The 26,146-nt window shown below is 44.5% G+C and overlaps 1 protein-coding gene across 2 annotated transcripts in view; it reads left to right on the top strand.

Moving 5' to 3' along the window:
- adamts17 (ADAM metallopeptidase with thrombospondin type 1 motif, 17) overlaps positions 1–26,146 on the top strand; it is a 119,544-nt gene that overhangs the window by 35,578 nt on the left and 57,820 nt on the right. For both annotated transcript variants that reach the window (XM_083760199.1, XM_083760198.1), the window contains exons 4-7: positions 120–301; positions 8,826–8,909; positions 9,665–9,822; positions 14,738–14,781. In XM_083760199.1, coding sequence (XP_083616325.1) covers positions 120–301; positions 8,826–8,909; positions 9,665–9,822; positions 14,738–14,781 — 468 coding nt within the window. The remainder of the gene's footprint in view (positions 1–119; positions 302–8,825; positions 8,910–9,664; positions 9,823–14,737; positions 14,782–26,146) is intronic.

Raw genomic sequence — 26,146 nt, 5'->3', positions numbered from 1 at the left:
ACCCTAGGGGACACGAGGAGAACATGAGGGTACGAGGAGAACATGAAACAAACTCCACACATGTGATCTAACCTCGGCCTGTCTGTCTGTCTGTCTGTCTGTCTGTCTGTCTGCGGTAGGGAAGAAGAAGGAGAGGAGATGGCGAGGGGGCGTGGCCAGCGAGGAGGGGCGCGGGAAGAGGAATGCCATCCGCCTCAACGGCGTCTATACGGTGGAGACGGTGGTCGTGGCAGACTCCGACATGGTGCAGTACCACGGAGCGGACGCTGCCCAGAGGTTCCTGCTGACCGTCATGAACATGGTGAGTAATATAAGCTTAGTTCGGGGCTCTCCCCAGGTTGGCCAGACTCTTGACTCTTGAGTGTCATGAGGTCAGGTCGGGGCTCTCCCCGGGATTACAGCTTCTTAGGCATTGTGGCACCGGCTGGAACACAATTGGTTCCAACATTGTGCAATAAAAGGTTGTCACACAACTATTTGCGATTAACGATTACATTGTGTGTGTGTGTGTGTGTGTGTGTGTGTGTGTGTGTGTGTGTGTGTGTGTGTGTGTGTGTGTGTGTGTGTGTGTGTGTGTGTGTGTGTGTGTGTGTGTGTGTGTGTGTGTGTGTGAGATGCACAGTCTATGTAAAGGTGTGTAAATGTCTGTGAATGTAATGCACAATCTCTGTGTAATGCTATATAAATGCACCATTTACCGTTTATTTACCACTAGAATTTCGCGGCCGCTCATCCCAGAGTTACTTTGCCGCGCACTATGGGAAGAAGGAAATTGCGGGAGTTGACTCCACTAACGGATGGGTTATTAGTTATTATTATGTGTCCTTATTAGTGTAGTGTAGTGTAGTCAACATGTTATGGCTCATACACACTGCCCGGTATTTCCTCCGATTATGCTGTCGGGGAGCATTTTTGGCGCTGGCCGACAAAACCGCTGATCTGACGTTAAGCGGTGCCCAAAAGGTAGATCAGGATCTACCAGTATAGATCACAAAGGCTTTGCAGTTAGACCACATGACATGGCCCTAAAAATATATATATTTTTAATATTTAAAACGATTTTTGCATCTGCCGCTTGAGATGACCTGAGATGACTTGATTGATTGACATCAAAAAGGGCCTGTCAGCTCAAACACACAATGCAATACTTGTTGTTGCGTACAATCATCAGTAGCAAAGTAAAATACCAAAAATAAAAACCCTACCATTTCCATTCCCCCCCCTCTATTTCCCATTCCATGTGCGTTTGTCTTATAGTTCTCTGGCCTCACACACACACACACACACACACACACACACACACACACACACACACACACACACACACACACACACACACACACACACACACACACACACACACACACACACACACACACACACACAGTATTGGCAACAAATTGCACTTGAAGTACAGTACAGTTGAAAATAGCAGATCTACCAGCTCACAATGCATAATCATGTAACATATTCTGTTTCTCACACACACACACACACACACACACACACACACACACACACACACACACACACACACACACACACACACACACACACACACACACACAGAGATAATTGACATCAAAATGTACTTTACAGTTGAAAATAGCAGATCTCCAAGCTCATGATGCAGCAACACAGAAGATCTCCAAGCTCATGATGCAGCAACACAAACGTCCAATATAGATAAAAGTAATTACTCACCTACTGCTGCAGGTCCATAAATAATCCCAGTGTTGTTCAAGATGCATAATAATGATTGTCGCGTGGTTTAGCGACGACTACCACAGTCCACATACCACTATAAGAGGAGAACGACACACACGTGCGATAGAGATGCAACGATACTGATTTTTCAATTCCGATCCGATCCGATATATTCATTTTGAAATTTCCCGATATCCGATATTTGCCGATCCGATATTTGCTGTAGGCTACATAGCAAAACGAATACAAAAAAATGAAAAAAGAGGATGTTTATGGTTAAGTGTTTAACCTGTAAAAATAAGAATATGAACTGTTTAACCTGTAAACCTTAAGGGAATGGCAACCTGTTAATTAATACTATGGATTATTATTATGTGCAAAGGTACATATTTACCCCTAAAGTGTTGCCTGCATGTAACCTGTTAATTCATTCTATGGTTTATTAATAATAATAATAATAGTAATTATTATTATTGCTATATACACATGGTACCTTTTTACCCCTAATACGATGCCGGGAATCAGCTGCGCTATCATGTGACAAAAGCCTTGAGCCTTACCGACAGAACTCGGGGAGAAAAAAAATACCTCAGGACGTTTGTTATGGCGCTAGCTGGTGTTGTGTTGCTATTTTAGTTTGCAAACTCTGTCTTTGTCTTAAGAATTGCACTACATTTACAATCTTTGTAATATTTGAGCTGTTGTCATGGTTTGATAACTGAGCCAATTATATAAAGACGGATTTAACCGCGACAATGACGTGCGCTTATTCTTCATCATCATCGTCGTCATCACAGCAGCATTTTTTTCAATGGCAATAATAAAGTTACAAAGATTGAATCACATAGCGCTAAACAGCACGTGTGTGCAGTAAATATATAGCAGAAGAATGGATTACAAGAGCAATCTCATCACAACAATGTCAGAAAGCAGCTAGATGATAGGCTCCACCACACAACTGAACTGCGCAAGCACTTGACTGATCCGTGCGACGACGGGTAAACTTTATACTTTTATTACTGTTAAGTCTGTAAGTGATTCCATTCTCTTGCATATTGCACCTTAGTGGGGCTTTTTTCTATAGTCTCTGTTTGCAGTCTGTACATACTGGAGGTTGGATTCGCTCACTGCACTGTCTGTGCAGGACGGACTGTAAACATTAAACACTTGTCCCTCTCCTGTATCGGAGCGTGTATCGGTGGCATCAAATCCGATCTCCGATACATTAATTAAGCTGGATCGGAGGCCGATACCGATATAATATTGGATCGGTTGCATCTCTAACGTGCGACTACACACACACACGTGCGATACCGCACGCACGCAGCGCACGCAGCATTGATGTGTGTTGCTACGAAGCAGCATTGTGTTGCTACGTGCGATACCGCACGCACGCAGCGCACGCAGCATTGTGTTGCTACCTTAGAGTATATACTCTAAGGTTCCCTGGTATAGATGATTATATATATATATATATTCATTCCGTGGTTAAATCCCTGTAGGCTACCCACATATTGGTAGCCTATATTAGCCCAATATTGGCGTTATGCATTTCACTTTAATTATGTTGTGTGCGCACGTGCGGAGAAAGACAGTTATTTAATGAAACTCAAGATTATAACGTCCTGTCTCGCTGCCGCCGTGTATAGGCTGCACGGCTATTCGTGTGTGTGTGTGTGTGTGTGTGTGTGTGTGTGTGTGTGTGTGTGTGTGTGTGTGTGTGTGTGTGTGTGTGTGTGTGTGTGTGTGTGTGTGTGTGTGTGTGTGTGTGTGCATGCGTGGCGAGAGAGATCGTGACTTCCAGGCGTGCGTGTGTGTGTGTGCGCAATGAAATGTACTCGACAGTATGGCTGGCAGGCGAAATGGCGAATTCGAACGGCGTAATTGTAATAGTTTGGAACAAACCAAAACTGTCAAAGAACAATATTTATGTAACTAATAGATTCGCTGAGAGAGCGATATTTAATATACAGAGATTTAGAAGGAATAAGCAAAATCGTGAGGCGAAAGTTCCTCTCCTTCCTTGTATTTTTCTCCTGCGGGCTGCGGAGTCTGGACAGTGGACAGGACTGTCAGGGAGACTCGGAGATCAGAGCAGCACAGGCTGAGAGGCAGAGCTAGTAGCCAATGAAAAGACGGAGTAGTAGTTGCCAGGTTCGCGAATTGTAAGCGAGTCGTAGTGTGTGTTGAATGGCATTTGAATGGCATTTGTGGGCTTGTGAATGAATTTTCTCACATGTAATTTGTGCTCACTTGCATAGACCTGGCGAATTTAGTGTGGTGAAAGGGCAACAGTGTTCCGGGGGTGTGGGTGCTTCGGACGATAATGTTTGTAGTAAACAAATGCATTGGCAGCGTGAGTGTGGACGGGAGGCATTTTTGGTGGCAGTGCCAGTGTTTGGCGGGTGGTGTTGAGTTTTGCCGTTCGGCGCGATAGGAGGAGATAGCGTTGCAACACTGCGAAGGTAAGTGTGTGACGTCACTGCCGTGTGAGTGTGTGTGGGTGTAGTGTGTAAGATGGTGTTGTGGGTGTTGCAATAGCGACGTAGCTGTTGTGGCTTTGGGTTTCTTGCCATGTGTTGGGTACAACTTTACAACTATTAAATTAGATAACAGGGGGACCTCAAACGACCTCAAACCATGGGAAGCTAAAAGGTTCAGAGCTGTTGGTATAGGGCATTCCACTGTGTTGTCACCTTCCCCTTAGCTTAAGTTACTCAAGGTCATTTCAACTCCCTCTGATGTGGTGGAGTTACCTACTCTGGAGAGGTCATTTGACAAGTACTTGAACTGGAACTGCTCCTTCTTTGAGTGTCTTGAAAGGAGAAAATAGAATAATTGGCTTTTCTAAATTAATAAAGAAAAAAGTCTACCTCTAACGAATTCATTCATTGAATCACAATAATTATATTATCTGCTATTTTCAGACCGTTCGCAACCAAACATAGAATGACTCGTCTCTTCTCCACCAGTCCATCCCTATGGACTGGTGGAGAACATTTTACTCTAGTTTTTATTTTACGAAATTGCCCAGTTTTGCTCAGTTGTAGTCATCACACTGTCGCTTAGTTTTTATTTAGTTGTTGTCAGTGAAAAAACGTAGTGGGCAAACATTTTTCGTCTTGTTCTGTATCAGCCCAATGGTGCGTTCACACAAGGCAGATGCAAAGATCACATTGTTCTGCATCAGCCTAATGGGGCGTCCACACAAGGGAGATGCAAAAATCACATCGTTCTGTATCAGCCTAATGGTGCGTTCACACGAGGGAGATGCAAAGATCACATTGTTCTGCATCAGCCTAATGGTGCGTTCACACGAGGGAGATGCAAAGATCACATCGTTCTGTATCAGCCTAATGGTGCGTTCACACGAGGGAGATGCAAAGATCACATTGTTCTGCATCAGCCTAATGGTGAGTTCACACGAGGGCGATGCAAAGATCACAATGTTCTGCAACAGCCTAATGGTGCGTTCACACGAGGGAGATGCAAAGATCACATTGTTCTGCATCAGCCTAATGGTGCGTCCACACAAGGGAGATGCAAAGATCACAGCATCTTTGTCGCTTTGTAAAATGTGTTGCTCCCACGGTTGTTGGTGTAAAATAGACACTATGCCTACAGTATATGCTCAGCTACACTATGAGGAGAGGGGGAATAATCAGCTACAGAACCCATCTCGGCTTTAATTTGTAGCTTTTGCAGCAGCTACACACGTCGGATGCATCTTTGCATCTTCATGTTGCTGGTGTCCATTGGCAATGAATGGTAGACTGTATCTTTGCATCTGCCCATGTGAACGCAGCGTAACTGTAAGGTGTGTGTGTGTGTGTGTGTGTGTGTGTGTGTGTGTGTGTGTGGTCTCTAGGCTGGCCGTGTGTGTCAGGAGCAGTTAGCATAATCCACTCTCTCTTTGAGTTTTAGAGACCGTTTCTACGTAACATACTTCTTTCTAAGTCCCTCTGTGACATGCCCATTTAAGCTAAACGCGTAGGTTTGCCCGGGGGGGGGGGGGGGGGGGGGGTGGGGGTGTGTGTGTGTGTGTGTGTGTGTGTGTGTGTGTGTGTGCTCGTGTGCTCTGTATTAACTGCATTACTAGAGCAGCTTACCAGCTTTCCTCCTCTGAGACGCAAGCAGGAAAACTTTAGAGGGAAAGAAGAAAAGTTATTTTAAACGACCACTGCTACTGTGAACCTGTATAACTGGTTCCGTAGACCACTGCTACTATGAACCAGTATAACTGGTTCCGTAGACCACTGCTACTGTGAACCTGTATAACTGGTTCCGTAGACCACTGCTTCTATGAACCAGTATAACTGGTTCAGAGTAGACCACTGCTACTATGAACCTGTATAACTGGTTCAGAGTAGACCACTGCTACTATGAACCTGTATAACTGGTTCCGTAGACCACTGCTTCTATGAACCAGTATAACTGGTTCCATAGACCACTGCTACTATGAACCTGTATAACTGGTTCCGTAGACCACTGCTACTGTGAACCTGTATAACTGGTTCCGTAGACCACTGCTTCTATGAACCTGTATAACTGGTTCCGTAGACCACTGCTACTATGAACCTGTATAACTGGTTCCGTAGACCACTGCTTCTATGAACCTGTATAACTGGTTCCGTAGACCACTGCTACTATGAACCTGTATAACTGGTTCCGTAGACCACTGCTACTATGAACCTGTATAACTGGTTCAGAGTAGACCACTGCTACTATGAACCTGTATAACTGGTTCCGTAGACCACTGCTACTATGAACCAGTATAACTGGTTCCGTAGACCACTGCTACTATGAACCTGTATAACTGGTTCCGTAGACCACTGCTACTTGATTGATTGAATGAATACTTTATTGGCAAAAATGTAATTGGTAGAGGGTACAGTCAAACAGAAAAGTAATCAGTACAGGGTACAGTCAAACACACACGTCCAATGGGATCACCGGAAAACGTCCTTGCGGTCTTGTTTCCATTCAGGTCCTGGGTATTCAATTCATAATCATGACATGAAAACTAAACAACAAAAATAAAATCATCATAAAAGGTTAAACATATGTACAGGTTGGGGAACAAAGAAGGGGTTATAAGGAGGTGGGGGTAGTCACTAGACTAAGGTGGGGTGGAGGAGGGGAGGTAATCATTTCCTCTCCCTTTGGCATGCTCAAAGGTGGATTCTCAGGCCTGTTCTAAAGGACGCCAGTGATTTGCATTTTTTGAGGGAGGAAGGGCATTCCACACTTGGGTGGCAGAATTTGCCCATGTTTGTTTTGAAAGTGGGTGGAACCAGATCGTTGTTCACGCTTCCTCTTGTATTGTGGCTGTGGGAGTCGCTCACTTTTTTTAGGTAGTTTGTCAGGTACAGAGGGCATAGAGGGCAAAGCTGCATTTACTATTTTAAATGTCAATCCCAATTTCATTTGCTTACCTCTTGTTTTCTACCCGGAGCCAACCTCCACAGGCCCAAAAGCTCAACGGTTAAAGGGCCACACCTTTCGCAACCAGATCTTATTTGAATGGTGTTTGGGAGACAATAAACACTTTCCTGGGTTTTTATGTGGGTAATTTGTGTTTTTAGATATTTCAGTATTTCAAGGTGTCCATGGGCTCCATGATGTCATGGACACTGGGCTCACTTCCTTCCTGGACTACAATTAAATTATCTAAAAACACATTACCCACATAAAAAACCCCAGGAAAGTGTTTCTCGTCTCCCAAACATCATTAAAATAAGATCTGGTTGCAAAAGGCCCTTTAAAGGACAACTTTTTTCAACCAAGGTTCATGTTTTAGGTTGTCATTAGAGAAAGTAAAAGATGAGTGTTATTTTTTTTTTCATTTGCTGCTTTCTTTCGTTTTAGGGATTTTAGCTCTTTTTGACAGGGGGGCGGGGGCATTCGAGCATGGGGCTAAATATGTATTTTTATTTTATTTTATTTTTATGGTGATTTATTTTTGTATTATTTACTATAGTCCTAATAAACCCCAGGAAATTACATCTGGCCACAGAAGATCACAGGATCTACTGAATGTGAAGGTAGCCTACTGCAAGGCTTATACTGTGTGTATAGGCTCAATATGTCAGTTTGTCACATTCAATAGATCCTGTGATCTTTTGTGGCCAGATGTAATTTCTTGGAGTTTATTAGGACTATAGTAAATAATAAATAAAAGAATTGCCATATTATTTTGTAAAAAAATACATATTTAGCCCCATGCTCGAATGCCCCCGCCCCCTGTCAAAAAACTGCTAAAATTCCCAAAACGAGAGAAAGCAGCAAATGAAAGAAAATTAACTCTCACCTTTTAGTTTCTCTAATAACAACCTAAAACATGAACCTTGGTTGAAAAAAACTAAAGTTGTCCTTTAAGGATTGACCTGTGATGTCATGACATACTTTTTATTTGTGTTTTTTTTTTCTATTCACTTGGTCATTAAGGTCCACAGAATGAGAGGTCTGCTCTGCCGGGAAACATCACGAAAAAAAGCTATGGCCATTTTTGTATACCACACCATAGACAACCAATATAAGGCAGAATTTAATCATACTTTAAGTAGCATGTTACATGTCAAACTAGGGGGTTTCTGAATCCATTCCAAGCATTAGTTTTGCACAAATGTGATAAGGTCAGCACCTTTAAGAAAGTGAATATGGCCGAATATTTGTCGATGGCAAATATGAGACATGTGTGGACAAGATGACGTAAAATTTCCCTTCATTGTCAATGGCATTTAATGTTTGTGTTGTGGACATTTGACCTCCTTTCTCTTTTCATTGCACTGCGCAAAAACCATGTATGTGACAGGAAACTCCAGATAAACTTAACAACAATGGTACGTTACGGGCGTTTATGGGCGATTATGCATGCTAAACATTAGGTTTGTGGGCAAATCTAGTGCCCGCCATAATTGCCTGGCCGTTAACCCCGCTTTTCATGCAGTGTTGATGGCAAATGTGAGACGTGTGGGGACAAGATGACGTACATATTCCCTTCATTGTCAATGGCATATAATGTTTATGTTGTGGACATTTTGTGAGGACCAAAGCTGTATATAGGAGGGGCTAGCGCCCCTCGAAAATAACACGTGTCCATGTCTTCTCTCCAACAGGTCTACAACATGTTCCTCCACCAGAGTCTGGGGATCAGGATCAACATCCGAGTCACCAAACTGGTGCTGCTTCACACCCGCCCCGTAAGCATGACCTTTCACCTTTTAACCTCCCCCGTCGACCCTTGGACCCCTCGTTAACTCTCTGCTGACCCAAACGACCTGCCTGTCATGCAGCAGATGCTGGTCCCGCCCCAACTGACACTACTTTCAGTCGACTAGAGGCCTATTCATAGTCCGGTTTTCGGTTAAGAGGTGACCATCTCTTGACTAAAACTACAACATAAGGAAAGAAACGTCATGTTGTAGTTTTAGTAAAAACAGAGATGTGTTTGGGTGAGCGGTGAGTCTCTTACCACCGTGGCTCAGTGACGTCATGTTGTAGTTTTAGTAAAATCAGATGTGTTTGGGTGAGCGGTGAGTCTCTTACCACCGCGGCTCAGTGACGTCATGTTGTAGTTTTAGTAAAAACAGATGTGTTTGGGTGAGCGGTGAGTCTCTTACCACCGCGACTCAGTGACGTCATGTTGTAGTTTTAGTAAAAACAGAGAGATGTGTTTGGGTGAGCGGTGAGTCTCTTACCATCGTGGCTCAGTGACGCCATGTTGTAGTTTTAGTAAAAACAGAGAGATGTGTTTGGGTGAGCGGTGAGTCTCTTACCACCATGGCTCAGTGACGCCATGTTGTAGTTTTAGTAAAAACAGAGAGATGTGTTTGGGTGAGCGGTGAGTCTCTTACCACCGCGGCTCAGTGACGTCCTGTTGTAGTTTAAAAACAGAGAGATGTGTTTGACCGTGTGAGTGACCGAAACGCTTGCTCTGTGATATTCTGTCTTCCAGGGGAAGTTAAAGGTGAGCCACCATGGGGAGAGGTCCCTGGAGAGCTTCTGCCAGTGGCAGTGGCAGGAGTACGGGGGTCCTCGCTACCTGGGGACCAACCACGTGCCGGGAGCGAGGGACGACATCCCCCCTGTGGACACAGCCGTGCTGGTCACTAGGTACCTGTCTGGAGCACTAATGTGGTTTTTCCTCTTACGTTTTTATACCACAATTTTGTAACCCACATTCTTTCTGTAATCCTGGCTCTCCCTCTGCCGACCTGGGGAGAGACCCGAACTGAGCTCATGCTTCAACTTGACAGGGGGTAGTTCCCCCGGTTCGACGTACTAGCGTGTGGAAGGAACACGTTATTCCAACCAGTTCCTTTCCCCTCCATCAGGTGCACCAGCTGGCCAGGGGGAGGCAATATAGAGACCAGGATTACTGCATGTTTGTTGTGAGGGTAGCTACCCTAGGGCAGTGTTTCTCAACCTATGTACCGTGGCACTTTACTGTGCCGTTTGATCTGTCCAGGTGTGCCGCGAGATTTGTCCGAAAGTAACACTTTTCATAGCCTAAAAATCTCGGGGCACATCGGCGTTAACGTGCTGCGTTAACCCGATAAATAAATATCGGGGTCTCCCTCTGCACAGAGCCTCTGGGTCTGCAGCGGCCAGGAGGTGGTGTGTGTGTGTGTGTGCGTGTGCGTGTGCGTGTGCGTGCGTGTGCGTGTGCGTGTGAGAGGGACGATAAACAGTCAGCAACATGTTAAATTTCTACTTCTACTAAAGAAAGAGGCAGCGATGGAGCCATATCCATATATTTGGGGACATGAATTGCGCAAAATACTGTTAAACATGACGGCAGCAGCCTGCTGCATCCTCCTAGCTGTTGTGTGCTAAGCTAAATTATCATACGGAACCACAACAGTCAACACGGCTTTGACCAGGGTTGCCACATTGACTGAGAGGGAAACAAGCAACCAGGTCTATGAAAATGTTAACAGGCCAGATCAAGTCAGAAAGTCCGAAAAAGTCAGAAAATAAATCTAGAATAAGAAACAATATTGCTGACTGTCAAACATCATTGTCCAATGTTGTTTTAGAGCAGTGGTTCTCAAACATTTTCATGTCATGGACCACTAATATTATATATATATATATATATTATATATAATATATATATTTACTATATATATACACCGGTATATATACAGTATATACACACACCGTATATCTAGGTGTGCCCCGATATTTTTAGGCTATGAAAAGTGTGCCCTGGGACAAAAAAGGTTGAGAAACACTGCCCTAGGGGACACAGGGAGAACATGTGAGGGTACCTACCCTAGGAGACACAGAGAACATGTGAGGGTACCTACCCTAGGGGACACGGGGAGAACATGTGAGGGTACCTACCCTAGGAGACACAGAGAACATGTGAGGGTACCTACCCTAGAGGACACGGGGAGAACATGTGAGGGTACCTACCCTAGGGGACACAGAGAGGACATGTGAGGGTACCTACCCTAGGGGACACGGGGAGAACATGTGAGGGTACCTACCCTAGGGGACACGGGGAGAACGTGTGAGGGTACCTACCCTAGGGGACACGGGGAGAACATGTGAGGGTACCTACCCTAGGGGACACAGAGAGAACATGTGAGGGTACCTACCCTAGGGGACACGGGGAGAACGTGTGAGGGTACCTACCCTATAACGGGGAGAACATGTGAGGGTACCTACCCTAGGGGACACGGGGACAACATGTGAGGGTACCTACCCTAGGGGACACGGGGAGAACATGTGAGGGTACCTACCCTATAGGGGACACGGAGAGAACATGTGAGGGTACCTACCCTAGGGGACACGGAGAGAACATGTGAGGGTACCTACCCTAGGGGACACGGAGAGAACATGTGAGGACACGGAAAGAACATGTGAGGGTACCTACCCTAGGGGACACGGGGAGAACATGTGAGGGTACCTACCCTAGGGGACACGGGGAGAACATGTGAGGGTACCTACCCTAGGGGACACGGGGAGAACATGTGAGTGTACCTTCCCTAGGGGACACGGGGATAACGTGAGGGTACCTACCCTATAGGGGACACGGGGAGAACATGCAAACTCACATGAACGAGGGGCGAACGACACGCGGCGTCTGGCACGACATGACACACTCTTAATTTAGGATTATCTGTTATTACCTGATGTAATTCGATGAGAGAGAGAGAGAGAGAGAGAGAGAATCCTTTTGTTTAAATGAGTGCTCATGTTAGCCTGTCAGATCCTATCCTGTCTGTCTTCCAGTGGAGGGTGTGGGGGGGTGGGGGGCGTACAGAGGGGTCTTTTGTTCCTAAGGTGCTTTGTTGTAAACCTGATCCCCCACCCTACCACACACACACACACACACACACAGCTCTGTGAAGATGGGGGGTATTATTTGGGGATCACATTTTGTCAGACAGGAGGAGGAGAGGGTGACATGGAGACAAATTAAATGCATGTTGTTTTACGTGTGTGTGTTCATTTCGTCGATTACAACTTGGACGAAGGCCTAGGCCGTTGGCTCAGCGGTCCAGGCACCTTGGCCGGTGATCCAGGTCTGGCAGTGTGCCGCGGGTTCGACTCCCAATCCCGACGGCCTTTACTGCACGTCAACCCCCCCATCTCTCTCTCCCCATTGCCTGTCAGCCTACTGTCTTTCCCTCCATAAAAAAATATAAAATAAAGGCGAAAGCCTAAAAAAAAAAACCCATTTAAAACTAGGACGAAAGATGTTTGTCGGCTACCTTTTTTCACTGACGGAAACGAAATAAAAACTAAATGCAAACTAATCAATAGACCGATTCAGAAACGGGTCTCATGGTCGCAGGCAACGTATTTCCTGTAGGCGGAGACGACATATCTGCGGTTTCCCCGCACATCCTTCTACTACAGTGAATGGAAAAGTGACTGATGTTAGTCTGCTTCAAACGTTACTCTTTTACCTGCGTTTTACTAACACTAACATTACAAAGATGCCCCAGAACATCGGGATGAACCTGTGTAGTTTATGGCTGCTCCAACAGTAGTGGCAACATAAAAAAAACGGAATGTCAAAATATCTACCGCGGTGGCTGAGACCAGAGCCATATATACTAATGGTTGAGACAAAGCATTGAAAGGCCCCGAAAGATACATAACGTCAGTCTCATACTTTAATACTTTAATGCTTAGTACTGTATGAGTCGTCTCCGCCTACAGGAAATGCGTTGCCTGCGACCATGAGACCCATTTCTGAATCGGTCTATATATGAAAATCGACATGTAAATGTGAAATAAATGTAGCTAGGTGTAATGTTAGATACCACAGAAGTGAACCTTTCAAGCCTGTTTTCGCTGTTTTCTGCAAGACATCACTCTATAAGCCATATCTCCAAAACTGGTGGGTGCGTGTGTCTGTGCATGTTCTTTTTTTTTTTACCTTACCTTATTTAATCAGTAAAATCACATTGAGACTGCGTCTCTTTTACAAGTGGGAACTGGCCAGGAGGCAAAAATAAAATGACACTTCAATACCACATCGTCAATGTTACATTTTGAACCAGCAAATACAACATCCATAATACACCTTAAAGTACCTACAGTATGCATAAAATACAACAAGTCACCTGTCCTACTTTTTAGTAGCAGGGCAAAATACACCATATACACAATCTACTAGGGCTGACCTCGATTAGTCGAATAGTATATAGTATATTAGTCGAATAGTATATAAAAATACAATATTTACAAAAATATACAAAAATATTGTATTATTCCACTAGGTCTGTGGGGGACATTAACACATTTGACTGTTCAAATCTCCAATGTGCATCTGGAGTGTGTCTGCCTGTGTGGCAATGTGCCACTGCCTGTGACTTGAATCGCACAGTGTGCTGGCCTGATAGACTCCAGAATCTCAATCTCACCTGCTGTGCTCAATCTGGCTAATGACAAGCCTCTCAGTTGTTAAAAAAAAAGATTTGAACAGTCAGAATGTTCAAATGTGTTTATGTCCCCCACAGACCTAGTGGAATAATACAATATTTTTGTATATTTTTGTAAATATTGTATTTTTATATACAAAGTTTATTATTATTATTATAATTTTTGCTTAGTCGACTATTAGTTGACTAACAGCAAATTTATTCATCTATCAGTCGACTATACAAATCCTTAGTCGGGGACAGCCCTACAATCTACACGATCTGAACTTATATAATAAATATATAGGCATGAACATAGGCTAGTACATATCCAAACATGTGCAGGTGTTGGACTGTACATCAAAGATAAGTAAGTAAAAGTGAGTAGCCTTGCCGAGCCATGAGGCCCATAGGGCAGGAGCCTATCTCCTGTTTCTGTAGCGTGAGGCAGCTTGATGTACAAGTACACCCCCTGGACCTGAACTTTCAAAGCCAGTTTTATTCTGGACTGTAGATCATTCCACGACCAAGGGCCAAAGAAGGCCGGACACTTTTTACCCCCCTCGGATTTGAATGCTGGTACTACACACCGCAGCCAAGCATTTGACCTGAGGTTTAGGGTGTTTTGGACCAAGTCGAATTTGGATGAAATGTAAGACGGCAGGTCACCCAGAATGGCTTTATAAAGGCTAAATGTGTGTGTCTGTGTTCGCGCGCGCGCGTGTGTGTGTGTGTGTGTGTGTGCATGCGTGCGTCTGCGTGTGTGCATGCGTATGAACGTGCGTGTCAAGTCCTAATCATATGCAGCATACCAGTGCACAGTGCAATGACATTTCCAGGGAGAAAAAAAAAAGTCTGGGGCCGAGTCCACTTCAATTTGGCATACGTCGCTCACTCTGCTGATTTCTGATCGTCTGCACTTTGTTAAATTGACGTACACACACACACACACACACACACACACTCTCCTCTCTCTCTCTCTCTGTCGCTTTAATTAATTAGTCCTTTGTCCATCAGCTGCGCCTAGTTTCTCCCTAGTTTCTCCCCAGCTGCCTATGCCATCAAAAGCATCAGATGACTTGATGTGTTTCTCTGTTCAACCTTCAGGACAGACTTCTGTTAACGTGTTTCTGTTGTTCCTTCAGGACAGACTTCTGCGTTCACAAGGACGAGCCGTGTGATACCGTGGGTGAGTATACCGTGTGTGTGTGTGTGTGTGTGTGTGCGTGCGTGTGTGTGTGTGTGTGTGCGTGTGCGTGTGTGTGTGTGCGTGTGTGTGAACAGGAGGTCTAGGCCCTCTGGTGAGTGTGTGTGTGTGTGTGTGTGTGTGTGTGTGTGTGTTATTGTGTGTGTGTGAACAGGCGGTCTAGGCCCTCTGGTGACCTGTAGACATCTGGCTCCTGAAACTGAGAGACAGACAGGTGGCACTTTAAACTCCTCTAGAGTTACACACACGCACGCACAATTGCACGCACACACATGCGCACGCACACACACACACACACACACACACATGCACACACAGAGTGTTGACCCTTCACCCCGTGGTCTGGGAGGGACAGAGCAGAGATAAGATGGACTGAAGTGTGTCTTCAGAAACCCTGCCCCCTGATTGGTTCATCTGATGGTGTGTCCATGTATCAGGTCTCTGATTGGTTCATCTGATGGTGTGTCCATGTATCAGGTCTCTGATTGGTTCATCTGATGGTGTGTCCATGTATCAGATCTCTGATTGGTTCATCTGATGGTGTGTCCATCCATGTATCAGATCTCTGATTGGTTCATCTGATGGTGTGTCCATCCATGTATCAGATCTCTGATTGGTTCATCTGATGGTGTGTCCATCCATGTATCAGATCTCTGATTGGTTCATCTGATGGTGTGTCCATCCATGTATCAGGTCTGATTGGTTCATCTGATGGTGTGTCCATGTATCAGATCTCTGATTGGTTCATCTGATGGCGTGTCCATGTATCAGGTCTCTGATTGGTTCATCTGATGGTGTGTCCATGTATCAGATCTCTGATTGGTTCATCTGACGGTGTGTCCATGTATCAGGTCTCTGATTGGTTCATCTGATGGTGTGTCCATCCATGTATCAGATCTCTGATTGGTTCATCTGATGGTGTGGCCATGTATCAGGTCTCTGATTGGTTCATCTGACGGTGTGTCCATGTATCAGGTCTCTGATTTGTTCATCTGATGGTGTGTCCATGTATCAGTTCATCTGATGGTGTGTCCATGTATCAGGTCTCTGATTGGTTCATCTGACGGTGTGTCCATGTATCAGGTCTCTGATTGGTTCATCTGATGGTGTGTCCATGTATCAGTTCATCTGATGGTGTGTCCACGATCGACAGTAAGCAACACAACAAGCTGGTGGAAAATCATGTATATAATTCCTCCGCCAATGCTTCATAATCCTATATGAGCGTATAACCGCCAGGATCATTTAGTAAAGTTTTGGAACACCATTTTCTTTCTCCGAGACGAGACCGAGAAAATAAACATCGAGTCGAGTCACTACACCCAAGGGGAGGGTCGCCAAATTATTTTGGGGGGGTCCTTAAATTATGTTTTATTATTATATGTTTTCCTTTTTATTTTTTGCAACTGAATGGCTGGAAAATGGAAATGAAGAGTGTACATAGTATACGTGTCGTGTAGTACATGCAACTTTCCATAATGATTCATATCTGGTTTCAGTATTCACGTATGATATATTTTCTCTAATATTAAGGTTTATTTCTGCAGTAGGTTTGTATTGGGACAGGGGGGGATGGGGGGGGACATTTGGCCATGTCGCGAGACATGGCCAAAGCATTTCCGGGGGTCCCCAGCCAAAAAAATAACCGTTGAGAACCCCTGCCCTACACACCACTAGTCGGTATAGACACAGAATGATGAGACACTGACTGGCTCTCATGCTTTGAGTCTGTGGAATGGCATTCCCTGCAGAATGCATATGTGCTGCCCTCTGGTCCGTCAGTCTCGCCATGGGGGTGTCCCTGAGGAGTGAGAGACGGATCGTGACACCGCGGGCCGCTTGTTGTCTGGCATTGCGCCCTTCAACACACTGCCCCACTGACCCTCCGTGACATTCCATGGCATGCTATGCTGCCGATGCGTCCAGCATGGCGAGAGCATGATGCAACCTCGCTTGTACATTCCAAAAGTCCATAACACTCGCGTGACAAAAGTAAGGCTACCGTATACCACACAATTCAGGCCAGAAAGACAGTTTTCATGTCACACTTCAACAACTTGGAAACACTCCCGAGCGATCAGTTGTAATTTAATTGAACTATCAATTTCAATGTCCCAAGGAGGCATATGCAGTAGACTATATTATACAAATATTTTGTAATTGTTTGTGTTTTATTCTCTGTTTATGTCATGTATGTATGTATTTTTTGTTCATTTATTTTTCTCTTTTTTGTTCATCTTACTTACTTTAATATTTATTTTTCCTTATTTTAATTATTATGTTTTGCCTCCCCTATAGGACCCATGGGAGGGTGGGAGGGAGAACAGGAGGGTAGGCTGGGCAAGCGTGACCACTCTTGGTCATTCTGCCCAACCTAAGGGGAAGGGTTGCAAAAAAAAAGGAAAAACGGGGAATGTCACCAATAACAATAACGACGTAAAACTAACCTTGTACCTCCCCCTGAATAAAGAAACAAAGGTCCTGATAGTCACAAAAAAAATAAAAAAAAGATTCTCCTGAGGACCAGTGTTGGTTTTCGACAGATCTGCTATTTTACACCCGAACGCAACCAACCATAAAAATCACTCAGTTATTTAGTTCTACTGGATCTCTTCTCCATTAGTCCCTCCCTGACATTGAGTTGTACTGGATCTCTTCTCCACTAGTCCCTCCCTGGCATTTAGTTCTACTGAATCTCTTCTCCACTAGTCCCTCCCTGACATTGAGTTCTACTGGATCTCTTCTCCACTAGTCCCTCCCTGACATTGAGTTCTATACTGGATCTCTTCTCCACTAGTCCCTCCCTAACATTGAGTTCTACTCGATCTCTTCTCCACTAGTCCCTCCCTGACATTTAGTTCTACTGGATCTCTTCTTCACTAGTCCCTCCCTGACATTTTAGTCTTCATTTGTTGGACCTGACATACAACTGCCCCATTTTTAACCCATTCTGACCGGGCACCCATTTTGGTGTTAGCATCATGTTATGCTTTAGCTATTTTTGAAAAAAATCGAAGAACGACTGACATTTTTAGAATCTGGTCTCAGGTCAGAATGGGTTCGTCAGACCAGCGTGTGTCCAGTGGAAACCTCATATGAATCTGATCTCAGGTCAGAATGGGTTAAAGCCAAAGGCCAATGGGAGTCTTACCCCAAGCACTGAAATGCCGCCTACACCAATGGTCTGAGCCACTCGTGTAGTGGCGACCTAAGCCCTGACGCGTGAAGTCTCAACCCAGACTCGAACGCCGTAGAGGTGGAAAGCCTGGTGAGTATAGTGACACGAGGTTATCAGCGCTGCAGCGCAACTGATGTTATCAACGCTGCAGTGCAGCGCGACTATGAGGTTAGCAACGTTGCAGCGCAGCGTGACTGAGGTTAGCGACGTTGCAGCGCAGCGCGACTGACGTTAGCAACGCCGCAGCACATCACAGTGCGACTGACAACAGCAGCTAACTGAGCTACAGGAGAGCCTGCAGGTTGAGATTACAAAGCTTTAGTACAGTATGAGTGTTATTAACACTAGCCCTTACCCGTTGTGAGATATTTGCCCCCCCACCTAGTGGCCGTGGGGGGTACTGCGCCCTGGGTGCGTTTTCGCATTTTTAATTCACTAATACATTTCTATTCATTCATAATTAGTTAAATTGGAAAAAGGGCTTCGTTAAAGGACCACTTCACCACTTTTCAACCAATCTTCATATAATAGGTCCTCACTAATAATCATGAAAAAATGGCACGATTTCTTTCTACTCAGTCTGTGTCTCATAGGAGGGCTGTGGGCAGTTTAGAAACAGTCTTCCAGTGACATCATCATTAGGCAGATTTGTTTTTAAACAAGATTTTTTTACAAAAATGTTTAGATTTTCATTATTGTGAGAACGATGGCTTCCATTTTCACATTGCAACTTTTCAGGACTAGAAAGCCTGCCGTTTCTATTAGCTTGTATTCCCCATCGATGATGTCACTGGAAGACGGTTTCTGAACTGCCCACAGCCCTCCTATGAGATACGGACCGAGTAGAAAAAGATTGCGCCATTTCTTCATGATTATTAGTGAGGACCTATTATATGAAGATAGGTTGAAAAGTGGTGAGGTGGTCCTTTAAGACCTCCATATTATTATGGTCAATGCCTGTGTGAAACGTGGGAGTGATTGGTGCAGGCAGTGAGGATCTACGGCAGTCACAGTGACACACAGACAGACACTCAGACATTATAGTATGATGATGATGATGTTATTAACCCTTTTACTGCTGCCATTTATTGAGAAATTAGGACCTAATTCATGCCAGCATTTTTTTAATTTGAGCTCTTATTTTGAAAAGCCACATTTTGCCTCAACCGGAAGTGAGCTTATCCCTGCCAGCTTTACGTTGCCAAGACAACCTTTGTTTACATGATCGAAAAATGCCGGTACATTTTTGCACTCCACAACGTCGGCTCGTGCCGTCAAAGAAACGCTGTTTTGACCAAAAATGCCATCTGGGACAAGGAATAGGAGATACAGGCGATTGAAAGAAACGGATAGAATGGATTCTTATGGCGACGGTGAATTAATATGAACGATCCAGTGCAGTGCTAACAACAGTGCTAGCTAACCGGCTAACGTGAGTAGCATTATGGCTTGATCAATCATATGCACTAATAAAGGGCAATTGCCGAAGGCCGTCGGCAATGGCAGCAAGCGTTAATATCAAATTAATGCTTCAATTGCCGAAGGGCTTCGGCAATGGCAGGAAGACGGTTAACATAATGACATGTAGCTAGCCCCTCCTAACCCAAACCCTATTAGTGTAGCTTTTCATCTTACACAAACATTAAATGCCATTGACAATGAATGGATAATTTACGTCATATGTAGACGAGCAAATTAAATTGACATGTCACGCCATGATGATGTACGATGATAAGAGCGCCCCTCACTTCACACAGGTGTGATTTTTTTTTTAATTTGTATTTTTTGTTGTTGGCTTGCTTTCGTTTCAGTCAATGTTATTTTCTGTGCCTCATTCTTTCGATCATGAAGTGATCTATCGGAGCCTCATTCTTTTGATCATAAAGTGATCTATCAAAGCCTCATTCTTTTGATCATAAAGTGATCTATCAAAGCCTCATTATTTTGATCATAAAGTGATCTATCAAAGCCTCATTCTTTTGATCATAAAGTGATCTATCAAAGCCTCATTCTTTTGATCATGAAGTGATCTATCGGAGCCTCATTCTTTTGATCATGAAGTGATCCATCAAAGCCTCATTCTTTTGATCATGAAGTGATCTATCGGAGCCTCATTCTTTTGATCATGAAGTGATCCATCAAAGCCTCATTCTTTTGATCATGAAGTGATCTATCAAAGCCTCATTCTCGGTGGTTGAAGAACAGTTCTTCTTCCTCTACAAACATCTCCACCAGGGCATTATGTAACATCGGGAACGCTTCCATCAGCAATAAGTGATTTATGCCTGACTGTGGAAGTGGAGAAGAGAACTGGCCTCTCTCCCATAAAAGCCCCAAATCGTTTGTCTCTCTCTTTGCGCCATCGTCTCCCCATGTGACCACATTGTGTTGTTGTTGTTGTTGTTGTTGTTTGTCCTTCATGTAAAGAGGAGTGGTGGATATGATCAGTGCTGTGTTATTATGTCACTTCCTCTGGGAGCAATATTTGTTTTGCTGTGTGTGTGTGTGTGTGTGTGTGTGTGAGTGTGTGTGAGTGTGAGTGTGAGTGTGAGTGTGAGTGTGAGTGTGTGTGTGTGTGTGTGTGTGTGTGTGTGTGTGTGTGTGCGCGCGCGCGCAAGGCTGTCATTTGAGCCTTTTCAAAACTGAAGCCTTTGAACAGGCTGCTGCTGATTTCCAACAGGGCGAGGAATTCCCTCTCTCTCTCTCTCTCTATCTCAATCTCTATCTCTCTTATCATTCTCATATATCTCGCTTCGCTTTCATCCACCTTGTTTTCTCCGCTCCACCGAGAGAGAGAGCTGGGGGGTCCCCGCTGCCTGTCTGTCTGGGGGGTCCTCGACCGTCTTGTCTGCCTGTCTGTATGCCTGTCTGTCTGTCTGGGCGGGCATGTGCAAGGCAGGAGGAATACCAAATCCCCCCCCCCCCCTATAAAAAAAACCTAAACTAAATCCAAACATTTGTTTGGGGGAGAAAAACGCTGACTCTGGGCTGGCCTGGGACAAAGAGAGAGAGGAAAGGTGCAGAGGGGGGGGGGGGGGGGGGGGGGGAAGAGAGAGAGAGAGAGAGAGAGAGAGAGGAACAGGACTTTTTTATGAGCTCTGTGATTATAGCGTGGCTCAAAGTGGGTCACACACTTTGGGCCAGCTAGCACAAAGAGCAGGAGTGTTCTCATTGTGTGTGTGTGCATGTGTGTGCGTGCTGCCAGGCTGGGTGGGAAGATTAGCACGTCCACGGTATTAATGGAACAGTAGAGAGCATGGCCCGGATTGGAGCGGAGCGGAGCTCTGCCCCGCGCAGTGCGCCTCCAGTCCAGTCCAGTTCAGTCCTGTGCTGCACAATTAATCAAAAAAAAAGAAAAAGATTGAGATCTATATTCAGACACCTGTGAGATCTCATTTCTACATGTGGTCCAGAATGGTGCAGCACTATAGTTCAGTTGGCTGTCCAGTTCATTTTAGTTACTCTGTAACTACAAGAGAGAGACTTTAAGAGAGGTTTAAGTCTTTAAGCACTTTGATGTTGTCTGTTTAAAGTCACTGTAGTTTTTGCTCCAGGTGACACATTTTGAATGTAGTAAATACAGACTAAAGACTATACACATTTATAATTAATGTAGTAATGTTCGGCAGTTACAGACTAAAGACTACATATTTATAATTAATGTAGTAATGTTCGGCAGTTACAGACTAAAGACAATACATCTTTTCATGGGGGAAAAAAGACATTCGTGAGCGTATCGTGATCTTGGTTATTGCGGGGGGAAATCCAGACTTAAATTATGAGCAAGAATCGTGCAACACTAGAGTCCATTCCAACACTAGAGTCCATTCCAGTCCATTCCACTCCACTCCACTCCAGTCCAGTCGGCGCTGCACGGCGCTCTGTGCTGATGTCACTGCTTCCATGACATCACAGCTCTGTTTGGCGCTGATAAAAACTTGATAATGTGTGTGGGAATGGAAGGAGGTCGCGCTGAAGGTGTGTGTGTGTGTGTTCGTGTGTGTGTGCGTGCGTGCGTGCGTGTGTGTGTGCGCATGTGTGGGGGAATGAAAGGAAGGTCTGCCTGATAAAGACAAACAGACGTACAGTGGAAACAGCTGCTTTTTTGCTTCGCTCTCCTCCTCCTCCTCCTCCTTGTTCTCCTCCTTCTCGTCCTCCTCCTCCAGAGTATAAAGGGAAAGAGAATGGAATAAAGGAACGCCCATGAGGGGGCGTCATGTATGGGGGTACCAGGGGATGGCACATTTCAACCCCCTATATAGAGCGTCGCAGTCCCTCCCCCTTTCAGAACGGCGAGTGGCCCAGGAAATGAAATGCAATGCATTCTGACCATAGGATATTGTGTTCATTGTCATGATTTGTCACGATCCGAGTTGGCTTTGTCCGCGGCGTAACCGTCTTTACATAAATACTTAAAGAAAATCCTGTGGTCAGAATGCATTGCATTTCATTTCCTGGGCCACTCGTCGTTCTGAAAGGGGGAGGGACTGCGACGCTCTATAGTGTTCACAACATTTAACCTCAAATGCATTTATCTCACCGTTACCAATCACTTTTCTGTGCTCTGATTACTCCGTCATTATTTAACTTTGAAACTTCAGACTTTCCACATTTCCATCTGTCTTATTTTCAAGGTTTATACTTTAAGATATTTGTCTTTGGGATTTAATCTTCAAATCCACCTCACCTTTGCAGCCTCATTACTCTGGAATACTTTGTCATTGAAACGTTGATTTACAGTCACAGTTCAATAGCAGGCCGTTTGGCCCAATTAGCCTGGCCTGGTTGAGTAAAGGGCGTGGCCTCGTTGAGTATGTGTGACCTCGTTAAGTAGAGGGCGTGTCCTAGATTAGAGGGCGCACACGGAGATTTCTCCTTCGGAAATCTACGAAACAAATTGTCATCTCTGCCAAAATATTCACTTTAGACGAATGTTGTTTGGGCATTTTGCAGCCACACTTCTTTTACAGTGTTGGCACTGGGTGAAAAAAAAGGGTTTCAAAATATATTAACGCTACAAAAAATGTGTGAATGTTTCCCTGTAAGATCCAGTACGTCTCGAGGACAACCTGAGAGAAAATATGTTTGCATTAGGATTTTTTACATGGCATTTAACCCCCCCGAGCGGCACGGAGATCTCAGTCATATCAAATAGTTCAGTGCCCAGGACGGAGATTAATCAAAAGACGGAACATTAATGATTTCATAACCGAGCGCACCGCTCCACAGGCTGGGAGCGCCTGTTGGTCATTTCCGGTTGGGACGTCATCCAAAGTGGTGACCCTACATTTTAGTGGACGAGAAAGAAAATCTTAAAACGTGAATAGCTCTTGATCTAAATCAACGCTTCCGATTCTAACCAAAGATTATGTTTTTGACGGCCCATCGTGGTCCCGTCGCTTCGCAGCCCCGTTAGAAGTAATCATAGCTGCCTTTGTTGTCGATCCCCTCAGGGGTGTTTTGGCTACATCTAGCTACATCTAGCTGCTTCCAAGATGTGCCACCTTGAAATAGGCTCTGAAGCTGCAAATCGCTGGTCCCTCCCCCTTTCAGAACGACGAGTGGCCCAGGAAATGAAATGCAATGCATTTCTCCCATAGGATTTTCTTTAAGTATTTATTTAAAGACGGTTACGCCGCGGACAAAGCCAACTCGGATCGTGACAAATCATGACAATGAACACAATGTTTTGGGCTGATCAAATAATTTATAAGAAGAAAAACAAAACAAATAGTGTTGTCTCCTGCCTTTATTTTCTTCTTTCTAATGATTTGATCGGCCCAAAACATTGTGTTCATTGTCATGATTTGTCACGATCCGAGTTGGCTTTGTCCGCGGCGTAAAACCGTCTTTAAATAAATACTTAAAGAAAATCCTATGGGAGAAATGCATTGCATTTCATTTCCCGGGCCACTCGTCGTTCTGAAAGGGGGAGGGACTAAGACGCTCTATACCCCCGGGCGTTCGGGGTGTTGTTGGGAAACTTGTTCATCAATGTTAATCATGTTTAGAAGATAGAGAAAACTCTCCTGGGGGTCTTTATGTGTGTGATTTTAGATATTTTAGATTGAGCCCAGTGTCGATGACATCAGAGACACTGGGCTGAGTGGGCTCACTGCTAAAATCTAAAATATCTTAAAACACATATTACACACATAAAGACCCCCAGGAAATCTTCTAAACGTATTCTTAACATATGTTTTTTTTGCAAAAAGGGTGAAGTGTCCCTTGAACCCCATCAGCATCCCTATGCTGGGGTTTGTTGTGAGCTTGTAGATCGGATAGAGACTTGGTGAGCTTGTAGATCGGATAGAGACTTGGTGAGCTTGTAGATCGGATAGAGACTTGGTGGTGAATTTCAAGTATTATCTAGTGTTCTCTGTGCATGACATCGCCACATGTTGGCTTGTGGTGGACATTTTTGTCAACGTTCCATTTTTGCCATAGACACACAAAATGTAAAATGTAATATTAGACCTGAATGACCACAACAGGCCTGCTAGCCTAAACGTAACCTCAGTAAACTATGTCTAAACAGTTAAACCTATAACCTTATTCCTAACCTTAAAGGTATATTCAGTGATTTCACTCAAAAAACCTTAGGTTTCGTTTTTGGCTGTGGGACCCAGCCTTTCGTCCAATCAGGATAGAGAGTCAAAAACGAAACCTAAGGTTTGTTGACCCCCAGGGGTTAACTGGGGACAGGGAGGAACTCCTTATATGGCCAGCACACTCTATAGTAGGGAGGATTATCACAACAAAACAAAAAAATAAGTGATATTTGAATTAAGTGAAATCACTGAATATACCTTTAACCTCCAGTAAACTAGGTCTAAATGGTTAAACCTAACCTCCAGTAAAATGGTGCCAAAACCAAACCCCTAAACTTTGCCTAAACCTAAATCTATAAACTTCTAACCTTATTCTTAGTAAAAACAAATACAATACATACAGTACATCTGATATTGTTTTAACTTTTTTTTTTTTAAATCATCTTGAAAGTGTGAGAACCAGTAATTTTCAGGGGTGTATTTATGTAGAACGAGCCTCGGGTATTAATGGGTTAATGGGCGTATGCATGGGGGGATTTTGAGGTTGGGGTCATGGTCCGGGCAGCAGGGTCAGTCCAGGATACACAAAGTGTGTGTGTGTGTGTGTGTGTGTGTGCGCGCGCGCGCGCATGCGCAGGTCTGTGTTTGTGTCGCCGTGCTCTGCTTGTCGCTTGCGCATGTGCGTGCGCGTTGCATACGTGCGCGTGCGTTGCGTATGTGCGTCCAGGCCTCTGATTGAACAAAGCGGTTCCTCCTCGCGGCGCGGCGGGATGAACTCCCCGTAAACAACGGGGAGTGCTTGTGAGTTTTAGAGGCTGATGAGGATTTAGGCGCTCTGTTTGATTCTGTCTGAGTGGATGTAGCCGGGACTCACATCCCTGTTTGATCAGCCTTAACGCTGAGTCAAATCTGTGCACTGATAATAGCTGAGCTGCGGATCATGGCTCCATTGTCTCGGGGCTTTAGCTTCAGAAGTGCTGGCTTCAACGGATCTTTGATGCTGCGCGGGGGGATGAAAAAATATAATAAAAAAAAAAAAGATGCATTACCTCATGCGCCCGCTATACTTGTTACCGCCGGTGACATTTAGTTATTTTAGACGAGTGACCTGAGTTTATACAGGTTCAACATTATATGGTTGGTTGGAGGTTTGTGTTGTCTTTGACTGAAAGGCCCGGATAACTTCTTGTTTATTGCATTGATCGGCTGCTCGGCCACCACTGGCCTCGACTCCTCCGTTTCCTCCGGTGCGCTGCTTTTAGAAGACATTTTAAGGAGAAAAGAATGGAGCTCAATTACTTTTCCATTCCATATCGCTACACGTGGACTATCGATAAATGTGTGTATTCTCTGTGTCCACGTCAAGGCGTGGGTTTGTCCATAATGTGTTCAAATACAATGTCCATCTATTTGCCAGAGTGTCACTGTGTTTACTTAATTTATATCCATAATAATAAATGTTACCCTTAAAAAAACACATTTAATGTATTTTCTAAATAGTTATGGTGTCGATTTCAAATCATTGAATCGTATCGTGTCACCAAATGAACCAATATCGTACATGTATCGTATCGTCAACCATGCATCGTGGATTTGTGATAGGTCTTTCACTTCTAGT

The sequence above is a fragment of the Protomyctophum parallelum genome, assembly GCF_964188405.1.
Source record: "Protomyctophum parallelum genome assembly, chromosome: 2".
Taxonomy (NCBI): domain Eukaryota; kingdom Metazoa; phylum Chordata; class Actinopteri; order Myctophiformes; family Myctophidae; genus Protomyctophum; species Protomyctophum parallelum.
Note: the sequence above shows the minus strand (reverse complement) of the source record. Positions and strands in the feature narration are given on the sequence as shown.